At 53.3% G+C, this 17,596-nt stretch overlaps 2 protein-coding genes across 2 annotated transcripts; both read right to left on the reverse strand.

Moving 5' to 3' along the window:
* Positions 1-2,715: 2,715 nt before the first annotated feature.
* Positions 2,716-4,242, reverse strand: TMEM121B (transmembrane protein 121B; the record flags this gene model as incomplete). The annotated part of the gene is made up of 1 exon (XM_084205475.1): positions 2,716-4,242. One exon carries the CDS (start codon positions 4,240-4,242, stop codon positions 2,716-2,718), a length of 1,527 nt encoding a protein of 508 aa, XP_084061601.1.
* Positions 4,243-10,618: 6,376 nt separating this feature from the next.
* On the reverse strand, positions 10,619-16,956 carry HDHD5 (haloacid dehalogenase like hydrolase domain containing 5). Its single transcript, XM_084206627.1, has 8 exons — positions 16,857-16,956; positions 16,574-16,774; positions 16,274-16,386; positions 15,393-15,486; positions 14,907-14,940; positions 14,365-14,539; positions 13,888-14,076; positions 10,619-13,280 (listed from the first exon to the last, which is right to left on the reverse strand). Exons 1-8 carry the CDS (start codon positions 16,935-16,937, stop codon positions 12,923-12,925), a joined length of 1,245 nt encoding a protein of 414 aa, XP_084062753.1. The 5' UTR covers positions 16,938-16,956; the 3' UTR covers positions 10,619-12,922.
* Positions 16,957-17,596: the final 640 nt, after the last annotated feature.

Here is a 17,596-nt window from a genome sequence, read left to right on the forward strand (position 1 = left end):
AAGGGGGCTTCAGTATAGGCAACTACAAGAGCTTTAACACTCTCCAAACAGCACATTTCCTAACAACCTAGAAACCATGGCACCACAAAGAACAACTTTTTCTACAAAGGAATTCTATGCAACACAAGTGTCATTTTGCAGGGTCACGTGTCCTGGGCAACCTTTTCATCCATGGAAAAATCTGAACTGTGAGTTCACTGCCAATGGGTTAAAAATGCCATGGCCAGATAAATTTCAAATATGCCATTTTTCTCAATAACGTCCTAACTGGAAAAAGGCACTCACTTTTAAAACAGCAACTTTGTTATGGGCTATGAAGGGGTACTGAAGTAAGAGTCATTAATAATTGTGCTGTGATTCTTTTGATGTCTCGACTATGCTCATGCTTCAGTGTATTAGGGATTAGCACTTTGGTGCTATTGGGAACTTGGCCATAGGAGTAGCCAAACATAGTTGGTGATGAAAAGCTTTTTTTTTTCCTTCAGCTTGTTTTTGGCAAAGTTGGTTGGGGATTTTTTTTTCCTTTCAGTTGTTTGACTGAAGAATAGAGTAGTCCTAGGTTCAGGTATCACCTTATTCTCTCTTGAATAATTATTTCTGAGCTTCTACTACCTATTTAATGCTGAAAAAGGAAGGTGCAAGGACACAAATATCTGTACAAGCATAATATGCCTGTAATTACACTTCCTTTGGCCAGGAACTTAGCATCCCCTCAACACATTTCACATCACATAGGAAAAGTTCACAGTACCAAGTTTTACAATCACAGTCACTCACAGCACCAAGATTGTCCAGACAAGAAGAAGTTACCGAAGAGAAAGGCCACTGGCCAAAATTCACACAACTGCCCATGTAAGGGCTCAGGTTAAAAATAAAGCACTGGTGGGAAAGTTAAGCCTAGCTTTTGCCAACTCTCCATTTGGCACGAGGAGAGCAGCGAGTCGCCCATCCTAGCTGCACTCTGAACAGAACAGCACTATTGACCCATCTTTTCTAGGGGCTTTTCCAGCCCCTCAAAACCCATCAGCCGCCGAGAGCTGGGGGAGAAGAGCCCCATGGCAGCCCCACTTCTGCCTCTGGGAGCTGGAAGTTACCAGACTGTAAACATTTTGTTGTAGCAGTCCACCGGAGCAGGCAGTTGATCCCACTCTGTGACAAGGAAGGTGGGACAGAGGCTCTGAAGCCCAAGCCCTCAAAGAAAGAATAAATGTGTGTGCGGAAGAAGTCTGGGCTGCACCTGCAGTCCTGCTGTGGGTAGCAGTTGGTTGTGCTTTATTTCCCCTTCCCATCAGGACAGCTTGAAAAAAAGAAGAAAAGAAAAAAAAAACTCGTGACAGGAAACTTGTTTTTCACAATTATTGCAGCCTTGCCCAGATAACAAAATATAAGCCTGGGAGGGGCAAAGTCCTTCCTCCAGACGTGGTCTGTGTGCTCCTCCGTCCATGGGGCTGGTTTCAGGAGCAGCGGCAGCCAGGCAGAAGAGCAGGCCCTAACCCCACCCAACATTCATGGAGCTTAAAACCAAAGAAAACTGTGTTCCTATGAGAGGTTACTAACAATTTTTCCCCACCTACCCTAAATCACATGCACACAGAGGACAGGATGCTGATACATGGGCTGTCACCAAAGCTCAAGAGCCCCTCTGCCCCGAGGGCTCCTGCAGCACTTTGCTTTCTGTGCTGAAATGTTTGGTTCACTGAGCATGGAGCCCACCCCGAGCAGTGCCAGCGTCCTCTGCTCTGCTTTGCTTTTGGAGAGGGGGCTCTTTGCAGGCTGAGCCCCATCTCTGCTCTCTCAAGCAGGCATGGAAGGGGGCCAGAGGAAATTTTCCAGCCTTTGTGGCTGTGTAAAGGAAGACCCTACGCTCCATGTAAAAGAAAACCAACGCTGATTCCGTAAACATGCATATTCACAGAGAAAAGAGAGCCCCAGCACCTGGGGATGCCAGCAGGAGGCTGCTATAAACCCTGTTCTCACCAGAAATAAATGTCTTGGTGGTTATGAAATGGGGCCTAAGCCCTGGTTTGTGTCCATGCTGGACTGGTTTCTTTAGCATGTGAAGTCAATGTAAGATGCAAAAGGTTGAAGCACAGAGGTAGACATTTTGGCTAGGAGAAGGTGGCTCATGGGCTTGAAGTGACCGAGTGGCCAATGTGCTTCCAGAGGTTCCTTAGCTGGTACACAAAGGCCTGGGAAACACAGGCAGCAGCTTTGCGAGACCTTGGGAAACCAAAGCGTGCTTCCTTCTGTCCTTCCCGTACCTGGAGGCAACACCTGCTGGTCAGGCCCCTCTTGCATCTCATTATTGTGGTCAGCAGGAGTTCTTAAAGGAGGGGACAAAATGCACTGGTCCCTGTTGAGGATGAAAAGGAAAAACTGAACCTTTTCGGTGACAGAGCAACACAATGTCCTGGGAGGGGGAGGGAGGAGTGGGACCCTCCAGACAGTGGAGATGCAGAAGCACTGGAAGAAGCCTTGTCATGAAGGACAGGTGCGTTTTCTGGGGACAAGTGTCATCCGTAGGCTCCTGCAGGTAGTCGAGTTTGTGCGGAGCTTCCGCTGCTGGATTTGTCCATAAGGAAGGGAGGAAGGGAACGGGAGTCTGACAGGGAAACCCACGTCCCCTTCCCCTGCTCGGCCACGGCGGAGGGAACCTGAGCAGAACGCAGAGACAGAGACTCTGCCGGGAGCGGGCCCGGGGACGGCCGGGGGGGCTCAGCCCTGGGCGGTGACCGCCAAGGCGTTCACGTACCCGTGGGGACCCACGTCCACGTCGGAGAGCCCGTGGGCCAGCGGGGCGGCGGCGGGGGCGGCGGCGGCCGGGCCGTACTTGGCGGGCGGCGGGGCGGCGGCGGGGCGGAGGAGGCAGCAGGTCTCCAGCGCCTCCAGGCCGCGGCAGGTCAGGAAGAAGAGGTTCTTCAGCATGAAGAGAGACAGCGGCTGCTGGTACCGCAGGAGCAGGAGGCAGCGCAGCGCCAGCAGCGGCGCGTCCAGCAGCCCGGCGGGCAGCAGGAGGTGCAGGGCGAGGCGGGCGGCGCCGGGCGGCCGGGCGGCGCTCAGCTCGTACAGCCACAGCACCGGCGAGGCCAGGCAGAGGAAGTAGACGGCGATGAGCAGGTAGCGCAGCGGGGCGGGCAGCGGCGCCGGCCGCCCGGGCTGCAGCACCAGCTCCAGCAGGGAGAAGCTGTCGAGCAGGTCGAGGCAGGTGGCGAGGAAGGCGGCGGCGGCGCGGTGCTGCGGCGGCGGCTGCGGCGGCAGGAGCAGCTGCCCGGCGCCCTCGGTGCCGATGGCCCGCAGCAGGCAGTACAGCAGCGGCGCGGAGAGCGCCAGGGTGATGCGGAAGCCGGTGGTGCCCAGCGGCAGGCGCAGCTCGATCAGCTCCAGGATGGAGGTGCCCAGGATCAGCGCCGCCTTGGGCGTGAAGGCGATGGAGTAGATGAGCCAGGCGAGGTGCGCGTAGGCGAAGTCGCCGCCGCGGGGGGGGACCCCGGCACCGCGGCCCCCGGCCCCGCGGCCGCCGGGGGGGCCGTGCAGCAGCAGCGGGTGCGGCGGCGGCGGCCCGGGGGGCGGCGGGGGGCGCTCCCGGCGGCGCGCCCGGCTGTTGCGGCAGAAGAAGATGCCCCAGCCGGCCGCCAGCACCAGGTCGGTGGCGATCCAGCTGCACCAGTACAGGTCGGTGACGGCGATCAGGTAGAGGTCCAGCAGCGCGCCCTGCCCCAGCAGCAGCACCAGGGACAGCGCCTGGAAGCCCCAGCGCCGCCCTCCCCCCGCCCCGCCGGGCCCCAGCAGCGCCCCCGCCGCCGCCCCGCCGCCCCCCGCCCCGCCGCCCGCCGCCGCCGCCCCGTACAGCTCCGCCGCCGTCATGCTGCGGCCCGGGCTCCCGCCGCCGCCGCCGCTGCTGATGCTGCTGCTGCTGCTGGGGAGCGGCGAGGCGGCGGCGGGCAGCGGGGTGGCGGGCGGCGGCACCAGGGGCTTGCTGATGCTGCTGCTGTCCTCCTCCTCTTCCTCCTCCTCCTCCTCTTCCTCGGCGCTGCTGCGGGGGCTGCGAGGGCGGCGGGCCCGAGCCGAGCCCGAGCTCGACCCCGAGCCCCGCCGGCTGCCGCCGCTGCTGGAGCCCCTCTGGAAGAGGGGCTGCCGGTCGGCGGCGTGCGGCGGCAGCGGCGGCGGCGGCGGCGGCGGCGGCGGCTGGAAGGAGCCCGAGGAGGAGGAGACCGAGCGCTGGTTGGAGGCAGCGCGGTGCATGGTCCTCCCCGGCCCCCGAGCCGGCGCGCCGGGCCCGACGGCCGCGCCGCGGCCCCCGGCCCGCCCCCGGCCCGCCCCCCGCACCGGCCCCGGGCCCGGCGGCGGCGGCGGCAGCGGTGCGGAGAGCCCGAGCGGCGGCGGCCGGCGGGGGAGCCCGGGGGCGGCGCCGAGCAGCAGCCGCAGCAGCTGCCGGAGCCGGGGCGGGCGGCTGGCGGCGGTGGGTGGGCTGGGGCTGGGGGAGAGGCTGCGCGGCCGGGGGAGGGGAGGAGGGGGGCGAGAACGGGAGGGTGAGGAAGGCGCCCCCGCCCTGTCCCCGGGGATGCTCCCCTTCCACGTCTCGGGGAGCGTCCTGCCTCCTGCCCCGCAGGAACCCCGGGAGTGGGGCGAGCCGCGCCCGGGCGAGTCGCCCGTGGACGTGCCACAGCCCCGCGGCGCCCACTCCGCAACATCGGAAGTGTTTCAGTCTCCCCTGGTCTCTCTAGGCTGGCCAAGACAAAGACCAGTTGGCCTGGCACACAGCCTACAATGAAGTGCTCATTTGTGGCTCATCTGTGCTGCTGGACATTCATCTGCCCCTACATTTGGTCTGGTGTGTTTGTTCATCAAAGTAAGTGTCTTTCATCTCACCAGTTGTCTGAGTTGAGCAAATCCACATGCTGAGGGCCCTGCCCAGTTTGCCATGATGGGACAGAGTCTTTGAATTGATATGAATAGCTCTGGAGTTGTTACTTCTACTGAAAGCAACACTCGGGACCTTTATTGACCCACCATCAATGGCCTCGAATTGAGCTTATAGCTGGCTGCATCTGTTTGTCACCAGCACTAATGGCTTGGCACGACATGTTCCAAAGTACCTTGGTGCTCAGCATCACCAGTTCCTCATCTATACCTGTGCCCACCAGTGGTGAGCCAGGTGCTGCCTGACAATGATGTGGAGCACATCAAATAAACTGTCTCCACAAATGTCTGTATTAACTACACTTTGCCATAAAGATCCAAAATAGCTTCATGTTTTCAGCATGTTGCTGAATCAACACATGGCACTAAGCAAATGCTGCCTGGTGCTGGGAAAGGACATCCAGGACAGCAGTGACAACCATCTAATACATGTTATTGCAGGCTCCCTGAGGAGCCCTGCTCCAGGCAATGTCCCTGGCTGCTCTTGGCTACAAGGAGAAATCAGTCTGGGGTACAAGGAGAATTCATGCTTAAACTTGAAGCAAAGAGATAACTGAGTAAGGGAAAGGGAGAACTTGGGGGTGGATTGACACAAAGATTTCTTTGGGCACACAGCAACCATCAGGGGAGGGCGTTCTCTCTTTGACTGACTCTGTTGCCCAAGAAAAATCCATGGCCAAACAGCTGCTTAGATTTTTGTCTACAAAAGTCTACAATTTTTGTAGAACCCCACAAAGACTTCACTGAAGGCTCTGTGGATGGTCTCTGTTTGACAGGGAGCAGAAGGCTGGGGTCCATGGCCAAGGAGGATGCCTGCCCTCTCTGGTGCTCCTTCATGTTCCTTGGCAGGTGTTGGGAGTTGCCCAGCTCAGAGTGGTGTGAATGGCACCAGCTGTGCCTCCTCGTGTCCTTTCCACAGAAAGGCTGGGTTGGATGACAGTGTAAGTCTGTGTGGCCCATGGTAGAGGGTAGAAGCACATCCTTATGTTCTGGATCCTAGCTTTTATCCAAGGTGGGTGGCTGCCTTCACCTGACTCTTCTCAGGTAAGCCATGATTCATGTGTGGTTGGCCCTCAGCATTAGCTACACTGGTCTGGCTCTTGCCACTTTCTGCTGCAAGGGGAGTTTTCCATTTCTACAAGAGGACGTGGAGTGAAAACCAAGCATCCATCTGGGCTGCTGAGGGCAACAGCCCTCATGCAGAGAGGGCTGCTCCTGCCCTCCCTGGGCAGCAGACAGTGACAGCTCTGCCTCGTTGGCTGTCATGCTCTGGGTTTCCTGAGCAGTGCAATTCCCTGTGTGCCATGGGCTGGATATGCTCACATGCTGCCCTGGCAGCTGCCACAGGCACTCATTTCACGAAGAAGCCTCATTCCCCAAGCTTTGGGTGGCTGTGTGGTGTCCCACCTGCTGGGGTGAAGGGCTTTGGGTGGGCTGTCACCCACAGCTGGTGTGCAGAGCTGGGAAATGGGCTCTGACCCTGCCTCCCAGGTGATGTGGGGAGCTGGGAGCAGGGATTTGAGGCAGCTGGGAGGGAGCTGGGTGCTCAGGGGGCCTGCTGGGCTGGGGCTGTGTGAGCAGGGCAAGAGCAGGCTCGTGGAAATGGTTCTCCAGACACCACAGGATGCCTGCTGGGGTTGTGAAGGTTCCTGCACCCAAGGTAGGTAGGTGGGAACAGGGAGAATCTGTGGTTGCATGGCAAGGGGAGCTATGACAAGGAATGGGGAACAACAGGTAGGAGGCTGGAAGCTCAAGGGCTTCCTTGGGCTGAGCACGGGCTCCAGCAGTGCAAACACAACACAAACAAAGAGGTGAGGATAAGAAAGCAGCTTATTTGTAGGAAAGGAAGCAGAAATTGTGCCTCTGCTTTAAAATGGGAACGAGGGGAGAAATTACTTCTACTCGAGAAAGCACTGAAGAGCTTTTTGTGGCACACTGTAGGATGGGATATGACAAGATGATGCTTCCCATGTGATCCAGTTATTTAATGCAATGTGCAGTCCTTGGATGTGTTAGTGCTTAACCATTGCTGTTAAAACATTAAAGAGCTAAACTATAAATAGATTCTACTCTTTAGTAACTCCCAAGCTATGTTTTTGGCTTTTTTATGTATTGATGTGTATGCATAGAGATGTGTGTGTGTATACATATATTTAAAGGCAAAAAGCAGACAGAGTTTTGTGCAATAGTCATACTGAATATCTAAAATGTAACCATTTTTAGTTTACACTGCAAGTGGAAACAAGTGTACCCTCCAAAATACCCCTGCTGGGGGAAGGCAAAACTTTCTTGAGGGCTGAACTCGGGAGGAAACAAAATAATGACTCAATTTCTTGGGGGAAGAAAAAAAAAAAAAAAGAAAAACAGGGCAGATACATGCCTGAAAGAAAGACCAGAAACTAGATACCTAATTATACCCTGCAGTAAGCTGTCAGAAACTGGCAGCAGTGGGAGGGAAAGAGGCAAAGCTGATCTCAGGGAGTTCGAGCATAATCTGCTCCAACTGTACTTAAAATGCCTTTTGTGTGGGAAAGGAAGCTTCTGGGATTCTCTGACACACACTTTATGCTGCACTTATCTAACCCATTCAAATGGTCAGGCTGAAGTGACAGATAAGTGTAAAAAAGTTTCACCTGGCCGGCACCAAAATTCAATGATGCCTTGGCTTCCGATCGCAGCCTTTGCACCTGAGCTGCTGATCCTGTGTTATGGCTCAGGGAATGCAGATCCTCTTCAAAAGGACATTGAAGTGTTAACAGTCTATTGCTTGTAATTGCTTTTCAGTTCAAAGAGCTTTCAATGCCAGCAGAAAGTGCCAAGACATTTATTTTCATGCTTGTAGCAGGGCAGGAGGCTTGGAGAGTGGATTTGGGGTTTGCTTTTGGTATTTTGTCTTTACTCAGTCTTAGCATAGAGCATCTATTGAGCTGACCTTGAGGAGAAAGTGAAAGCTCTTCATAGTTTAGATGACTGAAAAGGAAAAGTAGGTGTGTTAGAGTGAATTAAGTGTTTTCTTGATGGAAGTTTGGTTCCTAGAGAACACTGCCCTGCTGGTGCAGGGTTTTAAACAGATGCAGATTGGATCTATGCAGGTCTGTAAGTGCACAGTGTTCATCAAATTAACTGCAGCAGTAAAAAAAAACCATAAAGATTTGTGTTTTTATAATTGGGGTTTGGAAGGCCTGGCAATAGAAGGGTTTGGACAGGCCTCTGAAGGCACCAGGGCAAGCAGGGACCAAGCACTTCCCAAGGGTTACCCTGGCAGGTTTCTCACAGCATTCCCCTGGAAGGAAACTCCTCCAGGGCTCTCAATCCTTTTGTTCAAGTTGGTTCTTCTTCAGTGTTTAACTCTGTACCTCAGGCTGGGTAAGGATTTCTATGGGACATTAACTTCCAGCTCAGCCTCTCCTACAAGGGACACCTTAACCCTAGGCTGTCTTTGTGCTCTGACAATAGTGATTAAAAGCACCTGGGAGCTTCAGGTTGTGATTTCTCCCTGCTTAACTAAACCTTGATTAGCCCCATCTTGGGTGAGTGCTCCAACAACCAGAGCACTGGATAAAAGGAGGAGGCTGATTAACACTTTGTATCATTATTTATTAGAGGTTGGGGCTGCAGGTCACTTCACCAGGATGTAGAATACAATTCAGTTCCTCTCCCTGCTGAGATTGGGAATCCTTGTCCAGTCCCCCCCATACTGCTTTATAATTGTTGCTTTCAACATGAAGTTCTCAAGACTCTGCATCACACTTGTTTTGCTCTCTAATGTGCCTCCTGTGAGCTGTGAACTTTGTAGATGGGAAATTTTCTGATAAAATATAAGTGGATTGCTTGTTTCTAGATTAAAGATGATGGTTTCACCTAGCAGGATCTTGGCTTTTCCATTGAAATCAGGGGAAGCTTTTGGTTCTAGTCTGAAAGTTCGCCAGTAAATTGTTGAAGGGGTATCTTTCAGAGTGGCTCCCTCAAGAAAATCTGGTAATAGCTTGAAGAATAGGAAAAAAAAAAAAGAAAAAGCATACAGAATTTGCCCTAATAATCTTCTAGGGCAAAGATGTGAAAGAGAACAGAACAATACCCATTAAAACACAGGAAGTTAAAATTAATTTCAAAGAAAACATATTTTATTATTTTACATATGTGGTTGAACAAAGCAGCAACTCTGTAACTGTATTGAAATTATTATGAAATCTAAAATAATCACAGTTTGTGATTTCTCTGAATGATATATAATCACTCTTCTACAGTGCACATGACACAATCTGAAACATTACCATTTCTTGGAGGGAGAAAGACATGGTAGGGTTAGGACTGGAAGAAGGGGACAGCAGTGTTATCTGATGCCCTGAGTGCCAGGTTAGCAGCTGCATGTGTCCTGTGGAATAAAGGAACTGACTTCTCTGGCCACCATGTCACTGCATGCCATGAAAGCTCTTGGTTTCAGATCCAAAACAGGTCTATCCCTTGGTTCCTTCCTGCTAGCCTCAGCTGCAAGCTGCCTTCTGGCTTGACTAAAACCTGTTCATCTTTGGAAGATGGAGTTGTTAGGATCAGGTCTTTGCCCTGTTTGTTGTACAGGGCAGTGCACCATGTAAATATTAAGGTATTGGACCAGCAGTGAAGTCCCCTGTCCTGCTTGGTCCCACAATCTGCACAGAAGGATGACAGCTCCAAAGGACAGAAATACTCTTTCAGAGACACCTCTTCTGAGCAATACATGAGACAAAGGAAGAGCTTCCTTCCAGCAATACATGAGACAAAGGAAGAGCTTCCTTCCAGCCATGCTGGAACTAATTCCAGGAAGCTAGAGTTCCAAGGAAAAAGGATTTCACTGAATTCTGGCAATAACAGATGTCCATAAATGAACTGGACATAAGCTACAAGCCTGTACAACACTGTAGCACAACTCATGGAACAGAGGAGACCTGCCAAGCAATTTCATTAACAGAAATCTTTCAGAATGAAGCCAGTGTCCAACAGCAGCTGGAGAAGCCAGATTTCCTACTCCATCCAGTGGGTCTGTGCAATTCCCCAGCAGGAACTTGGACAAAGTGCACTGTTCCAAGGAGCTAAGAAGGGGAAAGGTCTTTGCATTGCTCAGACCAAGGGCAGCCCATCTGGCTAATGAGTGCAGAGAGCAACAAAGCAGAGTTTTTTATGCAACCTTACTTGGTATGAATTAGGCAATGGGTACAAGATATTTCTACATTCCTTCTCCTCCCTTCTGTTCAATTTCAAATCGCAAGCAAAGCATTTTTTAAAATTCCTTATCACTGAAGTTCCTCCTACACATTTTTAAGACTGGTGGAAAAAAAAAAAAAACTAATTCAGAGCTAAAAGCAGATTTGGCATCTGAAGCAGAATCACATCAGTCAGCTCACCTCCGTGCTATTCCAAAGATGGAGATGCCTGGCTCCCTCTCTGTGCAAATGCAAACCTCTTCCTTCCTTGGAAGAGGTACCACAGCCCTAGGGCACAGCGGTTCAGCAGCACCTTTTCTCTGAGTAACTGGCACCACACTACTAACAAGGAACAAGACAGAGCTCTGCCAAAGGCTGGCTGCAGATGGACAGACCTCAGCGTTTCTGCAGTCAGCACTCACCACACTGGAGGTGTGGCTTGTTCTTCGTGCCAGCAAACAGCTCCCTGAGGTCTGGCTATGAGGACCATTCCCAGGAATGCCAGGAAAGTTACCACCCAAGTCAGCAAGCACTGCAAGCAAAGGGAGTGCTCCTCCTTCTGCAGTGGATGGCACCTCTGAAAAGCGAGGCTGAGGGACACTGGAGATACCCTGTGAATAAATGGGGTTTGGGTTCCAGTTTCAGGCCTTGCATGCTGGGTGCACAGCACAGCTGGGACTGTGGAGAGGTGCTGCAGCTACAGGACCTTCCCTGTGTTATATCCCAAGTCCTTCCCTGTGCCTGCTCTTCTGGGAACTGGAGACAAGCCCTTGTTTTGTGCAACAAGATGAAATGGTGATTTCCTTCTCTCTGTAGCAAAAGAATTTAAATCTGTGTTCCTCCCATTACAGCTGCTTTTAGAAAGCAGCCAAGCAATTCTTGTCCTGATGAGACCGAGGTAGAAGAACCCCAAGTAATGGTAAGAGAGGAAGAAACTGCCTCTCATTGTGGATTTCACTGATGGAAACACATGCAAAGAGATATTTTTCTGCTCCTATTCATGAAGGGAAGGATAGAGAAACAGAGAAGGAACTCTTTTGCCTGGATAACTAAAGGAGCACCTGATCTGCTTCACACACAGAGCCTGGCACAACTTAAGAATAGAGCCTATGCTGCAGTGACCTTCCTAGGAAGACACATCAGTATTGAGAGGATGGAGAGCTGCTGGAGTAGAATTTCAGTGCACATGGATGCTGAGATTTGAGTCAAGGACTCAAAGTTCTGTGCAGATCATCTTGTTTGTACCCTGTGTATGGAGCTGCCTGGTAAAGCATGAAGGAGGAAAGAAGAGGCAGAGCAGACCCATTTCTGATACTTCAGTGTGGTGTGAGCTGACTGTAATTAGGAAAATCAACTCAGTTGTGTTGGCTCCAAGGCTTTTCATCATATATACAGGCAGATTTGTGCTTCTAAAATCACAGTGCTCCTCTGGAATTAAGACACTCCTTGCTAAGCCAAATCTTGCACATTAATTTCTCATGCAAGCCTTGTTTATCTTCTTTGGAATGTCTATGGAGACACAAGTCTTATCTTTCTCTGGATAGGAGAGCTAGGAGAACAGAGGCAATAGAAGGTGCATGTTGTTAGGGAAATGTTCCTGGGCAGGCAAGTGCCAGCTGCTAATTCATGTTAGGGGCACTCTACCTGCATGTTAAAGAAAGAGGAGGGACCAGAGGTCAGACTCTATGGGGTATCCCTGAGCTGCAAACCACATGAGGGATGAGAGGAACAAAAGAACTGGAAGACACAGACATTTGTATTCTAAAAGGTCAGGCCTGGGCTCTGGTACCATCCTGGCTTGATTGATCTTCTCTTTGAATCTTTGCATGCAAGGAAGAAGCAAAGATGGACTGTGACTCTTTTTGTTTGGCCCTTGTTCCAAAGAAGGGCCCCTCTTGGAAGCTGTGCCAGCTGGAGCAGGTGGATGTTCTCTGCAACAGTTGGGATCAGAGCGGGTGCCAAAAAAGCCTCTTGCTGCAGCACTGAGTTCTGGGCAAAGACAACTCTGCCAATTCAAACTCTGTGGTGGTTTCCTCTGCTGCTGAGCACAGGCTGCTGGCTCCCTAGTGGGATGTGAAAAGGCAGGGGTGTTCACAGAATGCTAAACAGGGGGGAGGGAACAATATAACTTTCACCTCAGCCCTGCAGCAAGTTGCTCTGGCTGCTGAAGCTTCCTTTGAGGGGCCCTGCCTCTCCACAGCTGCCAGATGACTGCAAAACAGAACTTTGTTTCAGGCTGACAGTGATGCAGTGGCAAATCCCCAGGCAAAGAGAATTTGTTAAAGTCTGTAGGCACTTACTCTTCACGAGGAGAATGTTAAGACTTAAAGCCTTCTCTTGGCACGGAGCCACCACAGCCCAGCTTCTGGTGTGCTGGAGTCACAGCCTGGACAAACAGCACATTCTACAAATGGCTGATGCCTGCTCCTTGTGTGGGGAAGAGCTTTGCCCTCCAACACCCCACAGAGAGGAGGGTGGGCTCCCCTGATCTTTCCACAAAGTGTGGAAAAGAATGAGCTGTGAGAGCTGAACAAAACTGGGATTGCTGGGACAAGCCTACTCCTTATACCCTGTTTCCATTATGGCTCAATTATGGCTGGCAGCAATGTACAGTCACAGTTGAAAGTCTGTGGGCAGCTGTCAGGATGGCAGATATGGCAGATGCGTATCAATAAAATTAAGGGGCTTTTAGTGCTGCAACAGGGAGTTTTCTTAAACATTAGCTAGATTAGAAAATCACCCCAGGTCCTTCCCCATTCTTCCCCTCTTTCCAGTACATAAAACCCCTTACAGCAGATCTTTAGGCCCACCTGTCTGAACCCCTAGCTCCAGTTTTCTTTTTTAAAAGCAAGTTGCACAGCATCATCCACATCCTGCACTATGTGGGATGCCTGCACCAGGCTGGGGTCGAAGCAGAAGTCCCGGTGTCCATGGAACACTGTCTCCTCTGTTTGCTTGGTAACGGCATCGTCGGGGTGGTAGACTCCAGTGCAGACCAGGATGGACTCGCAGCTCTCCACTGAGTTACTGCAGTCATTCCTCAGCTCCAGGGAAACCTCAGCCTGGGCACTGGCTGCCTGTGGGCTCCTCTTCAGCCCTGCTTGGACCTGGTTCTTCTGAGCTGACTTGAGGTAGTTGTTGTAGAGGTTTGCCCCATAGATGTCAGACATGGGGTTATCCCTGGATAAGGTCACAGTGTGAAACAGAAAGGAGAAACAAGCCCATGAGAATGGGCTCAGAAATTAGAAGCAAGCCCTCTGGCTCTGGGGGACTGAGATTAAGACAGCACTGAAGCAGGAACAGCTGGGAGATAGTTGCTAACATCAAGAGGAGCAGCTGGAGTGGGCCAGTGAGTCTACCCACCAGTGAGTCCTGCTCAGGACACATGCACCTTTCAAAGGGGGACAGCACATCCCAAGCACCCAGAGCAGTTTCAGCCTTGACTGGATTATAACTCCTACATTCCCAAAGTGTTTGGCCAAACTGAGCTCAGAGTGCCACATCTGGATCTCTCAATTTTGTCTTTGAGTCACTCCATGTGCACTGCATCCTACACTCCACAGCTTTGCTGTGTAGGGCACAAAAAGCCAGCAGGCCTCTGTTCCAGGATGCGAGGCTCCAGAGAGACCATCAGAATTTTGGTATTAACTTTAGAAATACCCAGAGGGGGAAAAAACCCAGCAAGTAAGCAAGAAAACAAACAAGCAAACAAACAAAACCCCACCACCACTAAAGAGCAGTCAGTTTGCTACTCCCTAAGGAAACCAGCAGGAAAAAAATCTCTTACCCAACTGCATAGAGGCGTCGGATGGGAGCCTTCCAGCCCTGCTTCTCTGCCTGCTGTTGGATCAGCAACTGGGCATAGCGGTAGGTGATGGGGCTGGGTTTGCCAATCAAGGCCTCATACTTCAGCTCCTTGCCTGTCACCTTCTTGTAGATGGTCTCCAAGCAGAGAAGGAAAGTGCCATGGCCAAACCTGCCCCAGAAAGGTGGTGATCAGCACTGAAGCAGCCAAGCATTCCTTGGTTATTGCCTGTTTTGGATATGGTGCCCACACACACCTCCACAGACAGTGGTCTGGCTTTTGCTTCTCCCCAGGTTTTAGTCTTTAATCCTCATGCAGTTTTCATGTCTCTGCTGCTAATTACATTGTACAATCAAGCTCTTAAAACACTCAAATGCTAAGAAAATCACAGAAGGAAAATATCATCTGCACAAGAGAAGTATGAAATTGGCTAAACCAAATACCACACGTGCTTTTCACCTGGGCATCTTGGCTTCAGCCATCCACAGGAGGTCCATGTTGCAGGCAAGGACAGGCAGATGAGGGTATGGTACATCCTGCAGCTGTGCCCCAGGGTTCCCATTGGTCAGGAGTACATCAGTAATGAGTTGCAGGCTCGTCTCCCACCTCACTGGCTCACCAAACAGAATCACCCCTGCAAGATTTTGAGAGCTGTTTGGAAACTCACAGCATCCAAAAGCCAGCAGCTAACAAAACCCCTCCTGTGCTGGGCTGCCCTGGTAAGTACAGCTACCAGTGGAACATGGCTGGTGCCAGGGCTCCATTCTGCTCATCTCTGCACCATGTGCACCACTGGTTCCAGATACTGGCACACAGCACAGAGAAAATTTGCTTTAATCCAGCTTTTCCCAGCAGTGAGGCTGCCTCCTGGCTGTACCCTCTGAATGTGCTGCCCATGGACAGCAGTGAGCTGACAGCACATCATTAGCTCCCATCCCAGCTGGCCTGCCTTGCTCTTAGCTCTGCTTGCTGCTCATATGTAAACACAGGCCACTGCTTACCTTCTATAGTGGGGAAGCCAGTGGGGGGAGAAGGCTGCCAGAAAAAAAGGAAGGCTGGATTAGTAATGCAAAACCTAATGCCATCTCCAAAACAAAACTAAAAATGCCTCCTTTGAACCTGCCAAGGCAGTTCCATAATAAGGCAGGACAAAGCCACCTGGAATCCTGAAGGAATATTTTTTTCCCCCTCCCCTATCCCAGATGGGATTTCACAGATCTTGTACTCCTGTGTCAGAGCTGGAGATGCCAACCAAACCATCTTACCCCTCACTGCAAGGAACAGCAATGGAGGGCAGAGAAAGGAGAGGGGAGAGTCACTGCCCCTCCTGCAGGAGCCAACGCTGGGAAGAGCAGAGGGGCTGCTTGCTCAGTGTCAGTGCCAGGCTCCTGCTAAGGGACCTCACTGACAGCTGCCCTGTCCCTTTGCTGTGTGCTGTGACCACACTGCACCAGATCACCCCTTCTGCTGATGCTTCAGGAAATTACCAGTTCTTTTGGCCTCCGGTTCAGGTCCACCATGTCTAACAGGGGGTATGCCTTCCTCAGGGCCTCTATGGTGACCACGTGCTTGAACCCCAGGCTAGTTCAGACCATCAAGGAATGTTGTGGAGACTGGTTTGTTTGGTTTTTTTTTTAAGTGACAGTTTTTCTGTAAGTTACTTGCAGAAGCATCTATAGGATTAAGGAATGCAAGTCCGAGTAACAGAGCAGTGTGGTAAAGCATAACCTCATGGCTTTCAGCTAGACGAAAACACCTTCCACTAATTACATTGTACAATCAAGCTCTTAAAACGCTCAAATGCTAAAAAAATCACAGTAGGAAAAGATCACCTGCACGAGATGAGTATGAAATTGGCAAAGCCAAATACCACATGTGCTTTTCACCTGGGCATCTTAGCTTCAACCATCCACAGGAGGACCAGACTGCTCAAAGCCCTGTCATATTTGAGTTCCTTCAACTGCTGTCAGATTCAGGGGAAAACCTTATCTGTGGGACAGGTGGGAGTGATCTCTAATGGGCTTTGCCATGGAAGAATGGGAGGAGCACAACTTTTAATTCAAAAGTGAGACACCTAAAGCTGACGGAGCCCTCGTGGTCACATCCTACCAAGAGACCAGCAATCACAGGAGAACTCATGAGCGTGATAAGCCAAACATCAAACAGGGGAGCCAGGAAGTGACCAACATGGAGACCAGCAGCACCTGAGCCCGTCCATAAGGACGCTGCCCCATAAGGTAAGCCCGGTGACCTTTGTGTCTCCTTGTGCTTCAGGAGCTGTGCCAGGGGTAGGGCTAGGGCAGGAGCAGCAGCCTTTGGCTGGGACCCGCAGCAGGGCGCACAGAACACCATGAGGCACAAAGGATACTCGTGGGCGTTCTCCTCCACGGGCCCCTGCCCGGCCACCAGCATGCATCTCTGGTGGAACTGGCTGAAGAGCTGCAGGGGGCTGTAGGACAGGATCACCTGCTCCGGAGACACCTGCGGGACGGAGAGAGCCCGGCTGGGACCCGCGGGTAGGATGTGCCCCCTTCTCCCGGCGGTCGGCTGGCACCGCTGCCAGCTGCCCCTCTGCAGCCGCCCGGGCCGCGGCCAGGCCGGGCACCCGCGGTGCTGCCCTGCCGGGGATCGCTCGGGCTCCCTCCTCCCGCTGCCCCGTCAGCATTACCTCCAGCCCCAGCGCCTGGGACAGCTCTCGGGCCTTGACCGAGCGCAGGCAGTTCCCGGCGTTGGTCAGGAACACGACGGGCACCCGCAGCCGCCCGCCGCCGTCCGTCAGCCTCTGGAAGGCGCGGCGGGCGGCGGGCACGGGCAGGCTGCCCCGCACCAGCACGCCGTCCACATCGAACAGGAACCCGAAGGCCGGCGGCTGCAAGGCGAGCGGAGGGCACGGTCAGCCGGGAGCCTCCCCGCCCGCCCCGCGCCCGCCCCGCGCCCCTCCGCGCACGCACCCGGCTGCAGAGCCCGCGGGCGGGCGGCCCCGGGGCGCGCAGCAGCGCCCGGCCGGCCCGCAGCGAGCCGCGCAGCGCCATCCGCCCCGGCCACCTCGGGCTCGCCCGGACTACGGCTCCCATCCGCCCCTGCGGCCCCGGGCACGCCGCCGCGCCCGGCCTACAGCTGCCCGCGGGGAGCGGCCGGCGGCCTGGCAGTCGGCCCGCACGACCTCACCGCGGTTCCGGGCGATGGTGCTGCCAGGGAAGGGTTCTGCTGCCCCTGCTTCGGGGCAAAGCGGGGCTGCGGGTTTGGCGAGAGCTGGAGAGAGGAGCGGGGCGGGTGCTGCAAGCAGCAGCGGGGCTGGCGGGACCGGGAAGGAAAAGGGGTGCGCTGGCCACAAGCAGCCCTGCCACGGTAGAGACATGCAGAATCACCGGCCAGGAGAGATTTGGGCAGGAGGGAGCGAAAGGCTTCGAGCCCTACAGTGCAATCACAGCGGGTTTATCTCAGCCCTTCACCAAGTCAAAGAACCGCAGACTCTCGGTCTGTGAGGAATCCAGCACTGCGCGGCCCGGGCTCCGCGATAACGGAGGCGTGGGCCCGGGCGCGGCCCGGCTTCAGTCGGACTGGTGCCTGCTCGCCCTGCCTGCCCTCTGCATGCCCAGGAACTGCACCGCAGCTGGGCAGCTCTGCCAGCCCACCGGGACTGGGCAGCTCCTGCCTCGAGTGCTGCGCCCGGTTCTGGGCTCTACCCTAC

This window comes from Fringilla coelebs (genome assembly GCF_963513975.1).
Source record: "Fringilla coelebs genome assembly, chromosome: 5".
In the NCBI taxonomy this organism is placed as follows: domain Eukaryota; kingdom Metazoa; phylum Chordata; class Aves; order Passeriformes; family Fringillidae; genus Fringilla; species Fringilla coelebs.

What these genes read in the sequence shown, in the direction of transcription:
- HDHD5 (XM_084206627.1), bottom strand. Translation starts at nt 16,937, where the DNA reads ATGGCGCTGCGCGGCTCGCTGCGGGCCGGCCGGGCGCTGCTGCGCGCC. An exon ending in GTGGAGGAGAACGCCCACGA is followed by an intron (nt 15,487 to 16,273) that starts GTATCCTTTGTG and finishes GGTCTGAACTAG; the next exon opens with CCTGGGGTTCAAGCACGTGG. An exon ending in ACCGGAGGCCAAAAGAACTG is followed by an intron (nt 14,941 to 15,392) that starts GTAATTTCCTGA and finishes TTTTTCTGGCAG; the next exon opens with CCTTCTCCCCCCACTGGCTT.